The following is a 20,036-nucleotide window of genomic DNA, read 5'->3' as shown; positions in this document are numbered from 1 at the left end:
GTAAGATGTAAAGTTAAACTTCAGCACCAATATTTATTGAATTTAAAATCAGGATTAAGTCATATACAGGGTTTGTCCGGAAAGTAATAGGACTGTGTCGATTTAAAAAAATTTATTGGACCAATCGTTACGATTCTTTAAAGACTTTTCAAATAGGCTCCTTTTGTCTCGATGCAGCGCTGCCAGCGCGATTTACAAGCATTGAAGGCGTCACGCAAGGCATTCTCCGGAAGAGCCTTGAGAGCCGAGGTTCATACTGCTTGTATCCCTCCCTGTCATCTCAAAATGCTTGCCGTTCATCGGCCTTTTCAGGTAAGGAAACAAAAAAAGTCTAGGGGGTCACATCTGGGCTGTAGGGCGGCTGTGGAAGCGTTGAGATGCCGGTTTTGGTTAGATAGCTGTTCACATGAAAGGCGGTGTTAGCCGAGGCGTTGTCGTGGTGCCACTTCGTATCTGTCGCAGATTTGCCGAGTTTCACACAGAATTTAATTACGTACCTCTGCTCTAGCGAACGCTTCATTTTCGTCTTGCACCACTCACAGAAACAAGTCGCGAGAAAATGTTTATCCTGACTCTCCAGGTGCTCGGAGCCAACTGACCAGCCGTTCATACGTCAGCTAAATACGCCCTCTACCGAATCCAGTTGGCGCGCTTATGAAAGAAAATCAGTCATATTACTCTCCGGACAATCCCTGTAAGTACAGGGATAGCTCTAGTTACATACTTGTTGTTTAACTCACAGTACTCCCTTTAAAACATACGATTTTCTATCAATAAAATATGAGTAGTCAAACAATTTTTATATATTACTCATAAGAGTAATAATATCGATACCTTTCTGCAAAGTGGCCCTTTTCGATTACCTGACGATCCCAACATAAAAGCATAAGCATCTCGACCACGTGAAAAACTCTAACAAATCATTAATAAAGGTTGATCCATTTCGATGTTCCCTACTTTTTAAAAGAAAAAACTCGGAAGCTTTAAATTTAATGGGTAACGTTTATTATCATCCCAAATAAAATTCTTTGGAACTTATTTTTTGAAGATTATCTTATTCAAATGTTGGCCGCGGCTACGTTTTAGATGGTCCATCCATTGAGTCCAATTTGCGATGACTCGTTCAAGCATTTTGAGTGGTTGCTGGCGAATGACACCCGTGATGTTGTGCTACAAGGCCCAAGTCGAAGTGGGATTGTTCGCATAGACTTTAGACTTTCCATATCCCTACAGGAAAAAGTTTAACGGTGTGATATCACACGATCTTTGTGGGCAATCGAACAAACCAAAACGCGAAATTATCTGCTCACCAAAGTGTTCTCTCAATAAGTCCATTGATTGATGCGATGTGTGGGAAGTGGCGATGTCTTGTTGAAACCAAACGGTCGTCATTGACAGTTACGTTCTCACCGTCATATGTGTATTTTGAAGAAATATGGACCGATGATTACATCGGCCCACAACCCACATCAAACCGTTGTTTTTTCTGGATGAAATGACAGCTCTTGAATTTCTTCAGTTTGCTCTTCGCCCCAAATGCGGCAACTTTGTTTACATAGCCATTGAGCCACAAATGGACCTCATCGCTGAACAAAATTTGGCTCGAAAACGTCGGATCTTCTTGGAACTTTTCAAGAGCCCAGCGAAGTGATGTCGCATGGGAAGGTCGAGTGACTTCAGTTCTTGCACAAGCGGTATTTTGTACGCTTTTAATTTAAGATCTCGACGTAAAATGCGCCAAGTCGTTCCACACGTCAGTCCGCGTTGCAGTGAGTCGCACCGAATCCACTCTCCACGGTCTTCTGATCTATAAACATTGTTCAGGCGTAAGTCTTTCCATGATGACTTGCCCAGTAATACTGAACAAAAATAACATGGCGGCTTGACACGGCTCGCACGTGATATGTCAAAAAAAAGACTATTGAAAAAAGTTCGTCTACTTGGATCACACGTGATTATAAAAAATATTTAAAATAAAAAAAAAATATTTAAAATAAAAAAAAATATTTAAAATAAAAAAAAATATTTAAAATAAAAAAAATATTTAAAAAAAAAAAAAAATATTTAAAATAAAAAAAAATATTTAAAATAAAAAAAAATATTTAAAATAAAAAAAATATTTAAAAAAAATATTTAGAAAACAGGGCAATTAAGTTCGGAGACCCTATAAAATATGTATATATCAATTTAGCCATCTCCGTCTGTTCGGCTGTCCGTCCTTCTGTCTGTATATACGCCAACGAGCCGGTTTTTGAGATATCGATTTGAAATTTTATACAGTCTCTTTTTCTCCAGGAAGCTGCTCATTTGTCAGAACCGTTTATATCGGATCATTATAGCAAAGAGCTGCCATACAAACTGAACGATCAAAACCATGACCCGGTATAAGTTTTCCATATTCATTAGTTTACGAGATATCTTCACAAAATTTGGCTGGATTATTGTCCAAGGCTACGGGACAGTTCTCGAACAAATATGTCAGATTGGACAACATATAGCTGTCATATGAACTGACTCCAATTCTTACAGGAACCTTTGTGTTTGTGGCGGAACCGTCAACTGAAGTTTTGTTTGTTTCATTTCTTTTTTTATAATGTAAGCGATATGTTTATAGAAGTGGGCGATATAAGTACATCGAATTTTATCGAAATCAGCTAGTCAAATAGATTTTCATAAAATTTAGAGGTTTCAAAAATATTGTTAGAATTGATCTTTACGAAATGTACCGCTATTTGCGAGGTTGAATCTATACCAACCGTCGGATATGCACTTTAAGGGGGTATTCTACGCTAGAAGCATGAATTTCAGGTAATTTTTAAAGTGTCGTAAAAAAAGGCAATTAATATTTTTACTATCCATTTTTTATGGTGTTTTTATTGATATCTTAAGAATACAGAAAAAAAATTTACAAAAAAATATTAGAAATTAAAATAATTAGAGGGGGGAGAGACAGGTGTAAAAAAAATGGCGCATCCTGGTGACATTGATCCTGACTCTCCTGTATCAAAAGAAATTCTTAATCAGTAAGGATGCTGCTATAGTCCCTATTTCAGGGAGCACGAAAAAAATTTTTTTTTTTGAAAAATGGCGACTGCCTGAAAATAAAAATCATTTTTTATGCTTTTTAAATATTAAAAACAAAAAATTTGACACGATGCTGGTAGGAACGATAAAGTATTATATAAAGAAGGTTCACACAAAATTTCAAGTAAATCGGTTGTATAGAACTTGAGATAATGCCGGTACCGTGTGGAAAAAAGTAGTTTCGAGAAAAACGCGTTTAAAAAATTCGATACGGCCGAGCCGGGCTAGGTACTGCGTCACTAAAGTAACTGTAGCTCTTAAAATAATTTTAATTTTTAAAAATCCTTTGGAGGATATGTTCTTAAGGATCTAAACTTTAAATATAAAAATCTATTTTTTCAAAATTCTAGAGTAGAATACCCCCCTTAACTTGAGTGATAGGGAATGTTGCAACAGATGTTGACTGAGACAACTCTGTAGTATTAGTATAGGTACATTTTCAAATGAGTGACGCTAACTTCTTGAATTTTATATGCCATAAATAGCTGATATATGTAATATTATATAACAATTTTAAATCAATAATATTACAAAAATCAATAAAATACTTTATTACAGCAACAACTCAAGCTACACACCATTTAAATAGATATCCTCACAATTTTTACACAGTAAATTCATAAATATATCTACAATGTACATACATTTACCTATTATACATACATATGGTAAATAGGTAAAATGATATATATGTATGTATGTATGTTTATTGTTATATAAAAGTATTATATTTATGCATGTAAATTGAACTCGCTATCATAGTATAAAGTAATTTAGTTAATTATTTGAAAAGTGTAGTCTTGTATTAGAGAAAAAATGATAGCCACGACAAATTGTGACGCAAATTGCTAATGAGAAATGGGATGTTGCCACAACAGTGTTGAATGCGATTATAACGAGCACAACAAATACGTACAATAAAAGGCAATAATTACGGCTGGAACAATACGAGAAGAAAAACCTTCACGTAAAGTACAGTTATTGTGCAATCGACAATCATTATTAGACCACCGGTTGTATGGAACATGCAAAAAAATGTGTGAGTATGTATGTACATATGACAATAAATATGTGTGATATAAACCGGTACGAGCTTAGATTTCTTTTGAAATTATATGTATATGTATATTTGTTTCTAAAAGGTTTGGGGTCAAATATGCAGCTCGTAAAGGCAGTGCCGGAAGATTACTACACTGATTAGTCGTATTAAATGATGAAAGTTGAAAAATTATTCTACGCATGAGGCGCATTATTTAATGGACTTTAATTATCGACAATTCATTGTGACAAATTTTGGTTTCCATTGATCCCCTAGCCGATCTCCAGGAAGACCTCCGAAATATACACATGTCTGTCGGAGAAAAATATTTATTCACTTAAAATCTCAAAACCAAACAAGTAGGAAAGAAGCATCCAAGGGATCGGAATCCAAGCAATTTTATATATACATATATGATATACATATAACACTGACCGACATATTCGGCATACAATTTGTTAGAAAAACGAAAATCATTATATGTATGTAGTACAGGGCTTGTTTGGAATGTAATAGGACTGAGTTGACTTAAAAAAATTTATTGAACCAATGGTTACAATTCTTTAAAAACTTTCAAAATAGGCTCCTTCTGCGTCGATGCAGTGCAGCCAGCGCGATTTCCAAGCATTGAAGGCGTCACGGAAAGCATTCTCTAGAATAGCCTTGAGAGCCGAGGTGTATGCAGCTTGGATCCCTTCTGTCGTCTCAAAATGCTGTATTTGTCTCGGGATCATACTCAAAGATCCACCTGTGATTACGTTATTCAAAAATTGGGGGTCACTCTCACACATGTTCAAATTACCTTGGCACACTTTCACTCGCCGCAATTTCTGGACGTCAGTGAACACTTTTGGGACCATCTTCGCGCACACCTTGCGTATGTTCAAGTGCTCCGTCACAATGTCATGAACCACATACATATTTTGATAAATTTAACATCTGGGCAATTACACGAATACTTAGTCGACGGTCTGAGCTCAAAACTTTGCGCAAACGAGTCACATTGTCGGTGTTTGTCGAAGTCACAGGTCTCCCGGTCTTAACCAGCGACTTCTTTCCGGTCCTCCAAGGAGGACTGGTGCCACCGAAACACAACACTTCTTGCTAAAGTAATATTTGGATAAGCCTGCTTGATCATATCCAACATCTCTGTCGCAGATTAAACTAGTTTCACACAGAATTTAATCGCGAAACTCTGCTCCAACGAACGCTGCATTTTCGCCTTGCACCACTCACAGAAACACGTCGCGCGAAAATGTTTGTCCTGACTCTCCAGGTGCTCGAAGACATGTGACCAGCCGCTCGGTCATTAGCTAGGAACGCCCTCTACCGAATCCAGTCGGTGCGCGCACGCTCCGAAGTACAGTCGCGGCGGAAGAAAATCAGTCCTATTACTTTCCGGACAAACCCTGTAACTTTGAAGTCCTAGATAATTTCGTCCGTCTTGGAATATGTATTAATACCAACTACAATGTAAGCTTCGAAATCCAACGCAGAATAACTCTTGCCGACAGGTGCTACTTTGGATTGAGTAGGCAATTGAGACGTAAAGTCCTTTCTCGAAGAACAAAGACCAAACTTCATAAGACACTCATCATCCCCGTCCTGTAATATAGTGCAGAGGCATGCACGACGACAACATCTGATGAGTCGGCCTTAGGAGTGTTCGAGAGAAAGGTTTTGTCGAGGATTTATAGTCCTTTGCGCATTGGCTACGTCGAATATCGCATTCGATGGAACGATGAGATATATGACGACATTGACATAGTTTAGCATATTAAAAGACAGCGGCTACGTATGGATGAAAACACCCCAGCTCTGAAAGTATTCGACGCAGTACCCACTGGGGGAAGCAGAGAAAGAGAAAGACCTTCACTCCTGGACCTGGATGCACTTGGTATCCTGAATTGGCACTAAATTGCGAGAAGAAGAAACGACTGGCACGCTGTTGTTAACTCGACTATAACCGTGTAAGCGGTGTCTACGTCAGTAATGAAGACGAAGCACAGGTAGCACCATGGTTGCGGGATAGTTGTTACAGAAAAACTCCAATTAAAAATTATTAATTAATCAATTTGTGTGTTTGTCGATAATTATCGGGTCAAGGGTCACTTTAGTTGGCAAACTACCAATTTTATAACAAACATTATAATAACAAATAATAACTGGTGAATGAATATAGTAAAACAGGTTCAGAGCTACCTTTGCCTGCAATGTGTAACATAAAAGTACTTCCAATTGTTTTCACACGGTTCAATCGCATTACATTTTATTTATTTTTAATTTGAATCTAACTCCACAAGAGTAGGACTTTATATTCTGAACTGGCTGAAAAGTAAAAGTTTAATGAAAAGTATCACACTGAACTTCGGACCACTTCTTGTAAACCGACAATTGGGTGTCCTAAAACCTTTTTGTAGCGCTCCCCAAAAACTTCTGAATTTTATGAGAGATTTTTTGTGTATAAAATACTCTGAGAGGAGCAAGTGTCAACTCTCTCTATGCTTTTGGATTTTATTTTAGCTGGATTTTCGTAATTAATGAGACATTGATTCATACTGTTTCGAAAGCAGCACTGTTAGAATAGTCGCTTGCAACAAATAAACAGCGATACAGAATTTATATACCATACTTTTTTCTCCTTGCTATTTTGTAAGGAATTCTTTCCTGAATACTTTATATGTGCTTACTTACATCGGCATTAAATTAATTTGTGCAACCGTAATTGATTGTGGAGAGAAGAATTTAAATATTTTTATTATCAACTAATGAATAAGTGAGCTATAAAAGTTGCGACATTAAAAAGCACTTCAATCAATTTTATTACAAAAGAGGGCAACTACGGTGTTACTATGTAAGGCAAATAAATCCAATTTACGATGTCTGCGTAATGAAATTACGAAGATCTGTGGTTTTCACATGCACTCACACATATTTAATTAAAGTTCTATAGTTAGTACTTTTTTTTGGTTTGAGACAATGTATTAACTGTAAATCCGAACGGAATGTGATGTAAAATGTGCGATAGTTAGGATTCGGCGAGTGGTCGGAGATGAACAGCGGAGCGAGGATGCTGTAACTGGAAAAAGAATAATGTATTTGTGTACAGTTATTGTATTGAACAACAACACAAAAGTTGGCTTTCATTTCGAGATGAGTTTTGTTCCACTTTTTTTGTTTTTGATTTTCCATCAATGCCAATGCGGTAAAATGTCCTGCATGGAACACATAGATATCTGTAGCTGTGGTGACAATGTTTTAATGAGAGAATGGAGACACATCCATGTACATACATATGTATGCATGTATGTGAACTATGGATGTTTTGAAACAAAGGCAATGAGCAATGGAAAAGTTTACGTACTCTTATTGCAACAACGTTGTCATTCATAACGGCAGCGAGCGCATGAGAAACAAGCCACAAACCAGTAGAGTCGGCGAAAGGACACAATTTCTATTCTTGTTTCGTTATTTTTGTTGTAGCCACTGTTTGCTCAAATAATTCATCGCGCGCTGATGATGTGCAGACAGACTTTTCCTGAACACAAATGTCGGCGCGTCTGAAAGGCATCAGCAAATGAAAAGCGAGTGGTCCGCTGATATCTATGAAAGCTGGAGAATACGTTGAAGATGTGCCTGTGCCTCTGCATGATAATGAAAATGTCACAACTATGTATTATGTGGTCACACAATGAAGTCTTAGTTAGGTAAACAAAATCATTCAAACTGTAATAGAGAGCATAGCAATAAGTCCGTACTTGGTAGACCGCTATAGTCTTTGTAATGTTTTTTGAATAACGAATTTTGACTTTTCTCTTTTAAAATAAAATTATCTGTGCAATAAAATAATAAGTCCAAAAACAGTGTTGAACATCGCCATAACGGTTTATTGAAATAAAATTTAGTCCCTTATATTAAATATTTTCAGATATATTTATGCGCTGAACAGTGTTGCCATGAAGCTTGTAACACCTAAAAGGAAACTTCGGAAACCCCAAAGTTTACCATGTAGATAATTGATCAGTGTGACTTGCTGAGTCGATTTAGCCATGTTCGTCTGTGTGTCTGTCTGTCTGTATATATACGAACTAGTGCTTCAGTGTTTGAGATATCGTCTAGAAATTTTGCACATGGTTCTTTTCTCACCAAAATTTATCTACTCTTAACAAGTAACATTTAATAATTATAAACTTTAATCTAATTCTTAATTTCGGCTGTTGAAATTTGTGTTTCTGTAGCTGAGCAGCTTAAGATCGCAACGCTTAAAACTCTCTTGCCTTTTATGACTCGGCTAATTCCGCTCGTTCGCGGATTGCGCCCCTCGCGTCGGTTGGGCGGGAGGAGGGTAATCGTTGGGTATTATTATTAAAAAAAAAACGCTCTTGATTTGTTGAAACTGCCGATATCGGACCACTACAGCATATAGCTGCCATATACATATGTAGTAAACGGAATCGCACGACCGAGATGGCCAATTGCCCGAATCACTTCTTGAGATAACACGTTCAACAAACTTGGTTTTCAATAAATCGATTGTGACATTCGCTGTGTGGCTTATGGCGAAGTCCTGTTGAAACCACATATTGTCCTAGCCCATATCATCCAATTCGGACCAAAAAAATTCGGTTATCGATGAGCGGTAACGCCGCCGGCCCATTAACCGTAAGAAACCGTATTTTTTCGGGATGCAATGTTGTCTCACGGAGTACGTGTGGATTGCTGTCTGACCAATAACGCATATTTTGCTTATTGACGAAGCCATTCAGCCAGAAAGGACGAGGACTTCTTCGTCTCACTGGCACAAGACAATTTTGTACTGTATCAGTGGATTAATATTTTTAAGACGCTCAATTGTTGATCTGACAGAACGATTTTGACGACCATAAATTGGACGCTCTTTAACTTGAGGCTACTGATTTCGGTAGTATATACATATACATATGTATATGTATATATATATATATATGTTGTATATATACTCTAGGTGTTCACTGGATTTACATTTCATTTTAATATTTTCTCTACAATTCATAAAACAAAAACAACTGAGAAGCACGTGCCCAAAAGTGACATTATTTTGAATGCCCATGTAAACGGGCCAAAGCAGGGAGACAGAAATGATACGTTCAGGAACGTTGACTAAACACACCCACACGCCAACCGGCAGCCTAAACGTAGCATTCAATTCACCTGCCGCCATCCACCCACTCACAAACACTGGCCACCCAACCAATCAACCGAAAACAAATAAACCACCAGCCATACAAACAATTCATCTGCTGCCACCGGAGTAATGCTGCGCATTTTAATGAAATCCAACAACAGTAAATGCGGCAAAAATGCAAGCCAAGCGCTTTGAGCGGCTCATAGTCCCAATGGCAGTTATATTCGTTATTTACACTCGTTCGTCCGCACAGCTGTGCTCTGTGACAGCAGCGGCGAGGACGGACGGATGACGTTGCAAATGTATTGAATTCATGACGCGTTGCAATGGAATAATTGCTGGGAACCGCTGGGAACTGAATGGTGGAGTTCAGATTTTTAGTTGAAATTGAAATTGAGCTGCCATATTTAATGAAAGAAAACAAACACAAAGATAAAAAGTTTAAAGTTTACAGTTTCTGTTGAAGTAATTTCTGAATTTTATTAAACTTTTAAAAGTATTCAAAATTAAAAGTTTTTTTTTAGTATTTCACCATAAAAATTTAATAAAACAAATTTAATATTAAGTTATGCGCCGAAATGTAGGCCACATTTTTATTTCATTATTTCTCAAAGTATACATTTAGGCTAAGCATATTAGCTAAAACCTGTGTGAATTTTTATTTATATCACTTCATTAGAACTACTACATATATAATTAAAATACTCCTTACTACTGTGGGCAAAAAATAGTACGACTTTCTAATTTAAATTTCGCCTGAAAACCGATTCGTCGAAGTATTTATTTCTATGTTGGTATAACTGTCAGTGATAAATGTGCCAAATATCACATCAATATAATTATTAGTGTATGTTATACGCTTGTCTTTCTGAAGTACATAAAGTTCATTTGGCGATCAACAAAGAAGTTCCGTTAAATTTCGAGTGCGGAATCAAATTTCTGCTGCCGAAATGTTCAGAATGTTCGAAAAAGCTTTCGGTGATAATTGTTTGTCACGAATACGTTTTTTTGATTGGTACAAATTATTCAAAGAGAGTTGAGAACGCGTATGACGACGAACCACGTGCCGGACGGCCATCAATGTAAACTGATGATCAACACGTCAATAAAGTAAAGGAATTGGTGCTTTATAATCGATGATTAACAGTCAGAGATCTTACTTGCATCGTAGACATATCGATGGGATCATTGAAAACCATATTTAAAGATCGTTTGGGCCTAAAAAAATTTAAATCACGATTAGTTCCGAAATCACTAAATTTTTTCGAAAAACAGTCTGTGAAACAATGCTTTCCGACTACCAGGATGCCATGAAACGTATTATTACTGGCGACGTGTCTTGAATCCATGCTTACGACACAGAAACAAATGATCAATCGGAATATCGAATATCGTGACAAAGGTGAGTTGCAGCCGAAAAAGGCACGTCAAAGCAAGTCAAAAATCAAAGCTTTGTTGACAGTTTTCTTCAATTATCGAAGTGTGGTGCAATCCGAATGCCTTCCAACCGGCCAAACTGTCAACAAAGAATACGATTTGAGTGTTATGCGTCGTTTGTGCGAAGAAATTCGTAAAAATATGCCGGAGTTATGGGCCGATAACTCTTGGTTTTTGCACCACGATAATGCTCCGTCGCCTACTGCATTGCTTCTTCGTGAGTTTTTCAACCAATATCGTGTCGTAACCACCGTATTCGCCTGGCTTAGCTCTGTGTAACTTCTGGCTATTCAGTAAACTCAAACGAACCCTCCGGGGAAACCGTTTTAAGTCCATTGAAGACATTCAACGTGAATCCCTAACGCGCATTTAAGCCTATTCCGGAAAATGACTTTAACAACTGTTTTGATGATTGGAAAAAATGTTGGCACAAGTGTATTGGGGCCAAGGGGGATTACTTTAAGGAGGTGGACTTAGACTTTGATGAATAAATTAAGAAAATTTAAAACTATGAACAAAGTCTTACTATTTTTTGCTCACAGTAGTGTATAGCAAGCTGTTGAAAGAGATTTGTCCATTTTTATATACATACATATGTATATATTTTTCTATAAAGCACACAACTTGTTCGAGTGATATAAGGGTGTATGTACTACACCACCGAAAAGGAGAAATCACTGTTTACATAAATGTATGGTTATAGCAAAATTTTTCTAATTCCACTTCCTTTAAATCCCCCAAACGACATTGAAATGACAGCAAAAAAGAGGCCACACAGCCTTTTATTTTTATGCAGCCAAAATCGCAAATAAATATAACGCCGACAAGCTAAAAACACGCAACGATACGAGTTCTAAACTAGTGTCCAACACTTGAGAGTGCATAAAAAGCGGAAATTGTTTTTGCGGAACTTTAACAAGGCGGCACATAAGGACACCTAAGGGCCAGGCTACAGTATAAAGTCAATGGCACTTTGGTAAGCGCCAACTGTAATATGAAACTTTTACGCAAAGTTTGAGTGTCATGCATAGTAAGTGTGTTGCAGCGTCACAAGTCAAAAGTTGTTGCGCGCCTTAAAGTATGCTAAGTCAATACTAAAACAACGAAATATTTGTTTGTTTGTTGTCAAAAAAGTCTTGCGGTATTTTCGCTAGTTGGTGCTGAAAGCGCGTAGTTCTAGTTTTCTAGTCGTCGCATCGGGTCATGCTATACCTTTTTGGAAAGCTCATTTCACGCGCTAACATGTGTTTGATTGATTGTCGTTTCTTTTAAGTCGTTCGTGAGTTATAGCGTCGCAAACATGGAGCAAAATAAAGAGAAAATACGGCATATTTTACAGTACTACTACGATAAAGGCAAAAATGCATCTCAAGCCACCAATCAAATTTGTTTAGTTTATGGACCCGATACAGTTTCCATTTCCACCGCACAACGATGGTTTCAACGTTTTCGTTCTGGTGTAGAGGTGGTCGAAGATGCGCCACGCTCCGGAAGGCCTGTCGTCGAAAATTGCGATAAAATCGCTGAATTGGTCGAAAGAGACCGGCATAGTAGCAGCCGTAGCATCGGTCAAGAGTTGGGCATGAGTCATCAAAAATTCATTTCAATTTCAATATAAAAAAAAATTCAATAAAAACCGCAACCGCAAGACTTTTTTGACAACCCATTATATGAAAATTTCAGCAAAATATTGTTTAGTGAATAGCGTAAAAACTATATACATATATACAAATATCACAAAAAGTGTTTTTTAGTCCTTTTTGTTGGAATTAACATCCATTTGCAAATAAACAACAACTTTTTCTAAAAAGTATCCACTCATAAAACGCCACAAATAAAGTAATATTTTAATATAGTTCTTCAAATTTCGGATTACAAAAGTTCTTCGAATTCATTTACATTTGTTTGTGCATCACACACATCGTTTGCAAATGTGTCATAAAAAGTTTTGTTGGTTATTATTTTTATATCTCAATAAGTCCTTGTGTAGATTTGTACGCACATTAGCATAAACATGGCAAGTGGTTGCCACCTTCGGCGCTGACAAAAAATGCGCCACGAAAATACGCCTGTGAAGAGTTTCCACTTCAATTACATTACGAAGACATCGTTTTGTGGGCGACCATTCAGTTTTTTTTTTTTTGGCTCCTAGTTTGTATGTTCTCTTTTCTTTGTATTTTTTGTAAACGACAGCTTTTGTGGTATTTCTACTCTTATTCATTTTATAGCTTTTTTTATTAACCTCACGGCATATTTCGCCTCTTTTTCAACTCCTTTCTTTATGTATTAATGCAAAATTTGTGTTTTTAGGCCGCTATGCTGTCAAAACGCAAACTCTACAATCATAAGAATACCCAGTAGCTTAAAGGAAATATCCCAAAACACAGTATTGTTGGTGTGTGGAATGAGACTAGTATATTTTTCAGCAATTTCATTCTATATAGCAGAAGTTACTGGTTAAATCCTATATATTGTTGTTGTAACGGGTACCCAATCCCCGTTAGGATAGTAAGGATTAGCTAAGTTGTCGTCGACGCCATCCAACGGAAGGTCTAAGAAACGTGCCGTTTCGACGGATTCGGGCCAAAAGGAGAGGGGTGTCAGATGAGTGGGGTTTGTGGGGCATGCACAAAGAGATGGCCAGTGTTATACGAAGACCTAATCCACGCAGGATATATGTATATTAGATATGTATGTCGGGGTCTATTCTGGATAGGTAGAAGTTTAACCTGCTACAGTGTCCGAACGAAGCTGCGCAATGGTCACTCTCGTTTCTCGCGGCAACTCTGCAATATGTGGTGGTTTGACTCGGTGAAGGTGTTGATGGTTCCACTGTGAATGGCAGTCAGTGCATGTCGGAAGTTAGTTGCATCCGAAGTCTGCGTATTGTTTGATGCCGTCGATGTAGTTGATGACCTCCGCACAAGTAGGTGACTGCAGGGTTGATTTCTCCGAGAGCACTACAGCAGAAATTGGCATAAACCTTTATTTTAACCTACCCCCAAAGAAAATAATCCAGAGGCGTTAAATCGCAGGAACATTTGTCTGGGCCATTTCTAGAAATTGACGGGTCGCCAAACTCTGCACGCAATGTTCCCATGTTTAGACGGGTAACATCAGGCAGCGCATCGTCTTGTTGGAAGTAGGGATCGTCCTGGTCGTTTTTTTTATCAAATTCCGAGAAAAGCCGGTGTTATATACATAGCTCGCTATTGATGGTAACGACATTGCCTTCCTCATTTTGAAAGAAATAAAGACCGATGTAGGCGCCATACCAACAAGAAACGGGAAAATTTCAATTCCGACAACAGCCGGTTCTACACACCGGAATTGACCCGGATTTTATCCGGTCAAGGGCTGTTATTTCGGAGAGGAAGATAAATTCTTGGGGAAGAAGTAGCGTTTCCTGAACCACACGAGAATTTGACATACAATTTTGTTCGTTGACGAAACCGCTAAGCCAGAAATGGGCCTCATCTGAGATGATTTTTCGTTGAACGTGAATTTGCGTAATAATCTTGGACAATTTTCAAGCGTTGTACCGGAGTGAAACGTGACATGATGAAAAGGCTGAAATCACTGAAAAAATTTAACACAAACCCATAAACAAACATGGCATGGCATGTGATCTCTTTTTGTAGACGGTGTATATTGAATAATTTATTCAGAACAGCAATGAAAAACATATTTTTTATTGACATTTCATGAACTAATTTTCTTGTCACTTGAAAGCAGTGACGTTTCGTACCGTTATATACCAGTTTACCACTGCTTTTTATGCTTGGCAATTGTTACTACAGTTTATTTATGAGCCATGCATTAAAGGCCATAGCAACAACACCTTCCGACTTGTTTTATGCAAATTTTATGTTCAATTTCGGCGTAATGTATGAATTTTTGCCGGTGGCATATTTGATAGGCACTTGGCGACGACGTTTTATGTTCCTGCCGAGGACAATCGGATTATGCCAATAGTATGAGTGCCACTGGAGTATGACAAGTCTTGTTAAAAAAATTGTGAGCATTGGCAGGCGAAAATGTTGTGTGAAAGGAGGAGACAATTGGACTTAATGTAGTGACGTCAACTTCCCTCGCTAGAAAGGATCGATAATTTTGTTTTGACACAGAAGAAATTTTTCACATATATATGTACATGTTACTGTAATGTACTTCCTTATATACCAATTTATTTTCATAAAAATGTGGTTATATGTGTGGTTAAGTGTGTAAGTATATCTGTTGGCAAACATTTGTGGTCAAAAGCATAAAATAACATAATAATTGGATAGTCAAAAGAAGCCGCAATTCCGCATGCGGTATGTATATATGATACATATGTACATATACTTGTACACATATTGTATAATATTTCTTTATACATACATACATATCTATGTATGTATGTATACTGGTATACCCAAATACCTACCGTATTAGTTGACGAGTGCAGTAAATTGAGCAAACTTTGTGAGTGGTCTATTTTTAGATTATTTATACAAATTTATGGTATGAGTCCCTTTCTTTATATTATATTTAAGTAGTAAAACTTTGTGTGATACATATGAAAGGCTGGTGAATAGAGTAATTTGTTGTCTACCAAATTACATATGTAGATAAATTGATTATATGTAAAAGTATTTTGTAGATTTAAATATGCATATAGGGATAATTATTAAGGAATGTGAGATGGGAATTGCTCAAGCAATAAATATTTGGACAGCAAATTATATATTTTACGATTTTCATTAGTATGGCATATGACTATGATTAGTGAGGTATGAGCTCCTGAATAGGGACGAATATCATTCATAACCGATATATGTATATATATCACTACTTACATACAAACTAAGAAAAAAACGTTAACTTCGACTTCACCTTATCTAGATTTTGATTGGCCAGTTTGTATGGCAGTTATATGCTATAGTAGCCCGATCTGAAGAAGCTCTCCAAATATTGTATCTTTGCCTTAGACAATAATCCATACTAAATTTCCTCAACATATCTTGTAAAATAGGATATTTTTCTTACAGGAACTTAATTTCAATTGTTCAGTTTGTATGGTAACTATATGCGTTTTCGACGATTCTGGCAAATGGGCAGCTTCTTGGAGAGAAAAGGACAAGTGCTAAATTTCAGATCGATATCTTAAAAACTGAGAGACTAATTAGCGTATATGGTATAGAGAGGGATAGACAGACGGATGTGGCCTAATTGATTTAGCTTTTCAGGCTAATCATTTATGTATATAAACATTTCCTAGGATCTGCGACGTTTTACTCTGGGTGTTACAAATTTCGTGACAAACTTTATATGTATATCTTGTTCAGGGTATGAATATATGTATATTTGTAAATTTGTATGCACAAAACTAAACATGTTATTCTGAGCTCTAGTTCCTTTCACAACAAACTGTCACTTCTAATGCGCTTTATTGTAGTTATAACACTTCTAAGTTTTCCCTACAGCACATATCCTACACATCCGCTTTGGCTTAAGCCTGCACTACACCCCCGTCTAACTGTTAAGCCCTCGACACATTCTATTACTACTACTCACTTTCATTGAAAGACAAAGCAGAAATACATAAATGGAAATAATAGCTACAACAATAACATCAAAAGTGTTTATGTTTGTTTTTGTTATTGCTTTGTCGCACACTAATGACTACAGATTTTCTCAACAGCGCAAATTGAATTGGTTCTTAGTGATTATATCCTGTGGCGCGTGTATTTATTCATTTATTCCACAACACCTAGTTTATATATAGAACGCTTATACCGGCTCCGACGATGAACTAGCAGGTTGTCACAAAAGGCAATGTACATGGTGTCAATGTCAGTGTTAGGTGATAGGCGTTGTTGTTGGTGGTGCTGGTATTGTGAAGCATTCAACTTAACTAATCATTTTATGGTCAACTCGGAGTGCTGGAGACAGAAAGTGTGGAACCCGCCAAGGAGTGACCATTGCGACTTTGTGGTTGATGGGTACTTTTATATGTATCATATATACATATATATTTATAAAGATGCTAATGAAGAGATAAAAACTATGGTAGAATTTACATAAATGTTTAGAATTATAATCTCTAATATAGTTTATCCTTGAATGGAAAATTTTTTTGAAGTAACATAGTAGTATATTTTTGTTGGTATTATAATCACTTGCAACATTCCCCAACATTACGTTTCTTTCTTTCCTCTTTCCGACCGTACATTGCCTGTTAATGGTTTTGAATGTAATTTTTAATATTTTATCCTCCTTTCCAATCGGTTTAAATTCATGTATTATTTTTTTTCTTAAACAAATTTTACCTTGTTCTATGAATAGTAGGTTCTCAATTATTTTCATTCATAAAGCAATAAAAAAATAACAATTACCTTCGAGTAGCTTTCTGTGGAGCGAATATCATTTATGGTCCATGGCAACATTGCGGCGGAGTAGCGCGGATCCACAGAGGCGCTGCCGCGGTATGTTAACGAAACAAGACGTGTCTTCATTTTGTTTCCAAACGTAGTCTCAAGTCAATAATTATAATTGTAATAATAACCGAAAGGACTTTAAATCTCGTCAGCACACATTCACATTTATTTATCTATACGTTTTTCAATACGGCACTAAATAGAGTTTGATTTACGATCCGCACAAATCACTGTTATTTTAAAGTTCTTTAAAGTATTCGAACAGTTTTGGACGCACATGACTCATCTGTAGCAATGAGTGAAGGAATTGAGGACGTTTTGTAAAAAAATGCATACACAGAAGTAGGCAGTTTAAGTAGACAATGAATTTACAAAATTTTCAGGCTAATCAGAAAACTGGTGGTACGTGGTAGCTTCTACGTTGATGGCAGTGAGGATAATGGATTAATACATATGTACACTTAAATATGAGAATATGCGTAAGTATGCGAGTTAATAGTCTAAAATATATAATTGAGCATGCGACTAATGGAATTTAGGACAAACGACAACAACACGAGTGGCATATAAATCTCAACATTTGCTTGTTAGTGTTGATTCCAGCGAGATTTTTTGGTTTTTTAGTTTACCTAAATATGTTATGTACTGTTTAAGTAATTATTTCTGGTAAATTTGCTTTGACAACGCTTTTGTTTTTGCGTCTGTACCAAATGGAGGCGTACTTATAGCCACTATACCTAAAACGCGGCTGACCGTTTCCTTTTTGGCGAATATCGATTTTTCATGAATTTCGCTTCTATAGCAATGGGTGTCACTTGGATTTCACATGCACACATACAGTAGCAATATAAAAGATTTCCTTTCATTCCATTAGGAAACGCACTCGCTTGTTTAGACAAACCGCGAAAAGTAAGTTACTTTATACACAAGAGACACTTTTCTGCACTATATATGTATGAACATAACACTACTTCGAAATTTTTTACAATTTAGGGGATTTTCCAGCGTTTGCGTTATATAAAACGTTTTTTTTACATATGTATATAATACAGATATATGCTTTATGAGTTACTCCTTCCAAAGGATATCAAATATTTTTTTCATCAAATTCCAACGCTATTCATTCATCCGCACCATTTGTACACAACGAGAATCCACTGAAAACTGCACTTGACCAAATATGACACCACAGTGAATTGTATGTCTATGCCATTTTCTCTACATCCTTGCGCACTAAACTACTTTGCGAATATTTCGCCTTTCACATTATCCTTTGTCAGTTAGCACCACATTCCTTTCTATAAGGTTTAGATTTATGTTCCCTAAATCGCTTGAATTTCGCGGTTATCGGCGCAGTCGCGGTTAATATTGTTTTATTTTGCTTATTATTTTGCACCTGGTTGACATTTGAATTTGACGTTTTACTCAAACAATTGTCAAAAAGTATTCAATAGCAAAGACATAAACCATCGCACTAAAAGGTGATTCATAATGCAAAAAGTGAGGAAGAAATTAATTTAAAATTTTCAGAAATGTTTAGGAACGGAAAAATGCACGCTGTGGTACAAGTAATGATAAATTTAAAAATAAATATTCTGATCGGGTTAAGTTTAGGGTGTTAATATTATTTATTTTCGTGATAATAAATTCTATGTTCAACAAAATTGAAATTTTGTTTTAAAAATTCACATCCACTGAATAATGCTGCCTAAAAGTATGCAATGATGTTCATGAATGAGTTCGTACTCAATCAATTTGTTTATTGAAACATTGAGTCAACAAATATTGCGAATGAGGCATCTTTTTTATAGCTAGCTGTATACTTATATTAGCAATATACTATATCTAATGAACCGAAAACCTTTTATAACTTCCAAGAAATTTAAGAATTCAAGAAAAACGATAATTTGATCTCAATGCAAGCCCGCCGCTTTATTCACACAATTTTTGTCTTAAAATTTCCCATCCGGGTCACCCTGTGTATATGACGTTAACAACGTCAACGTGCATCTATGCAAAAATGGAAACGGCAGCAATCAGTTTTTATTTTGAATTCTCGCGTCCGCCCTTCATTTTCGCCAAAAATAGACATCAAACATTTTAATTTGTTTTTACTCAGTTTCGCATTTAAAATTTTTGGTATTTGACTGGGCGAATATGGCATGAAGTCGAGTATCTCATGCAAGGCATCTACTGTTGCATTGGCAGCCGGCAAAAGTGCTTGCACACAAACACATACAAATGTGCATATGTATATTAAAGCACGTATGCTACGCATATAAGTATGGCTAATTAATTTGCCCACAATTCCAAGCAAATAAACGTTGTAGCTTCTAAAAGGATTGCGTTCACATGTGGAGAGGAATGAATTGTTTGACTGAAATGAGTATGCAACACAAAAATACATACATATGTAGATATACATATACGAAATAACATTTGTACAGCTCATTTTGCACTCATATGCCTGGCAATTTGTAATTATATGATATTATGGCAAACAAAAACAAAAAAGCAATAGCGAACGACTGATAAGATATCGCTCTTGGCTAGTATTTACAAATGGATTTGTGAACATACATATGAACACACACTTATACACATTTACATAAGTACATACATTTGTATATGCGAGCAGTTTTATTTGTTGAGGAATGTTAAGCACATATGTTTGTAAATGCTTGATTATAAAAGTTAAGTATCTAAAAGTGCAGTTGTGAGCACATTCCTACATATTCATATCACTGTGCGTCCATATGGCAGCCGCTTGAAATTTAATCACTGCCAACGATAGCGAACTGGAAACGAGGAAGTAGAAATAAAAGACATACCTAGTAATAAAAAGGAGTGCAAGCCATATTCGAACACACAAGCACATACATACAATGTA

General features: G+C 36.5%; 1 protein-coding gene across 2 annotated transcripts in view; it reads right to left on the bottom strand.

Annotated features, from left to right (window-relative positions):
* Positions 1 to 18,490, bottom strand: part of LOC120773768 (TBC1 domain family member 4) — a 51,174-nt gene extending 32,684 nt beyond the window's left edge. Inside the window, exon 1 of one of the 2 annotated variants that reach the window (XM_040102858.1) lies at positions 17,105 to 18,490. In XM_040102858.1, coding sequence (XP_039958792.1) covers positions 17,105 to 17,224 — 120 coding nt within the window. In that variant the 5' untranslated portion in view covers positions 17,225 to 18,490. The remainder of the gene's footprint in view (positions 1 to 17,104) is intronic. The other variant, XM_040102848.1, reaches the window with a different exon arrangement.
* Between the last annotated feature and the right edge of the window lie 1,546 nt (positions 18,491 to 20,036).

Source organism: Bactrocera tryoni, chromosome 1, assembly GCF_016617805.1.
Source record: "Bactrocera tryoni isolate S06 chromosome 1, CSIRO_BtryS06_freeze2, whole genome shotgun sequence".
Taxonomy (NCBI): domain Eukaryota; kingdom Metazoa; phylum Arthropoda; class Insecta; order Diptera; family Tephritidae; genus Bactrocera; species Bactrocera tryoni.
This window is presented reverse-complemented; position numbering and strand designations above follow the sequence as displayed.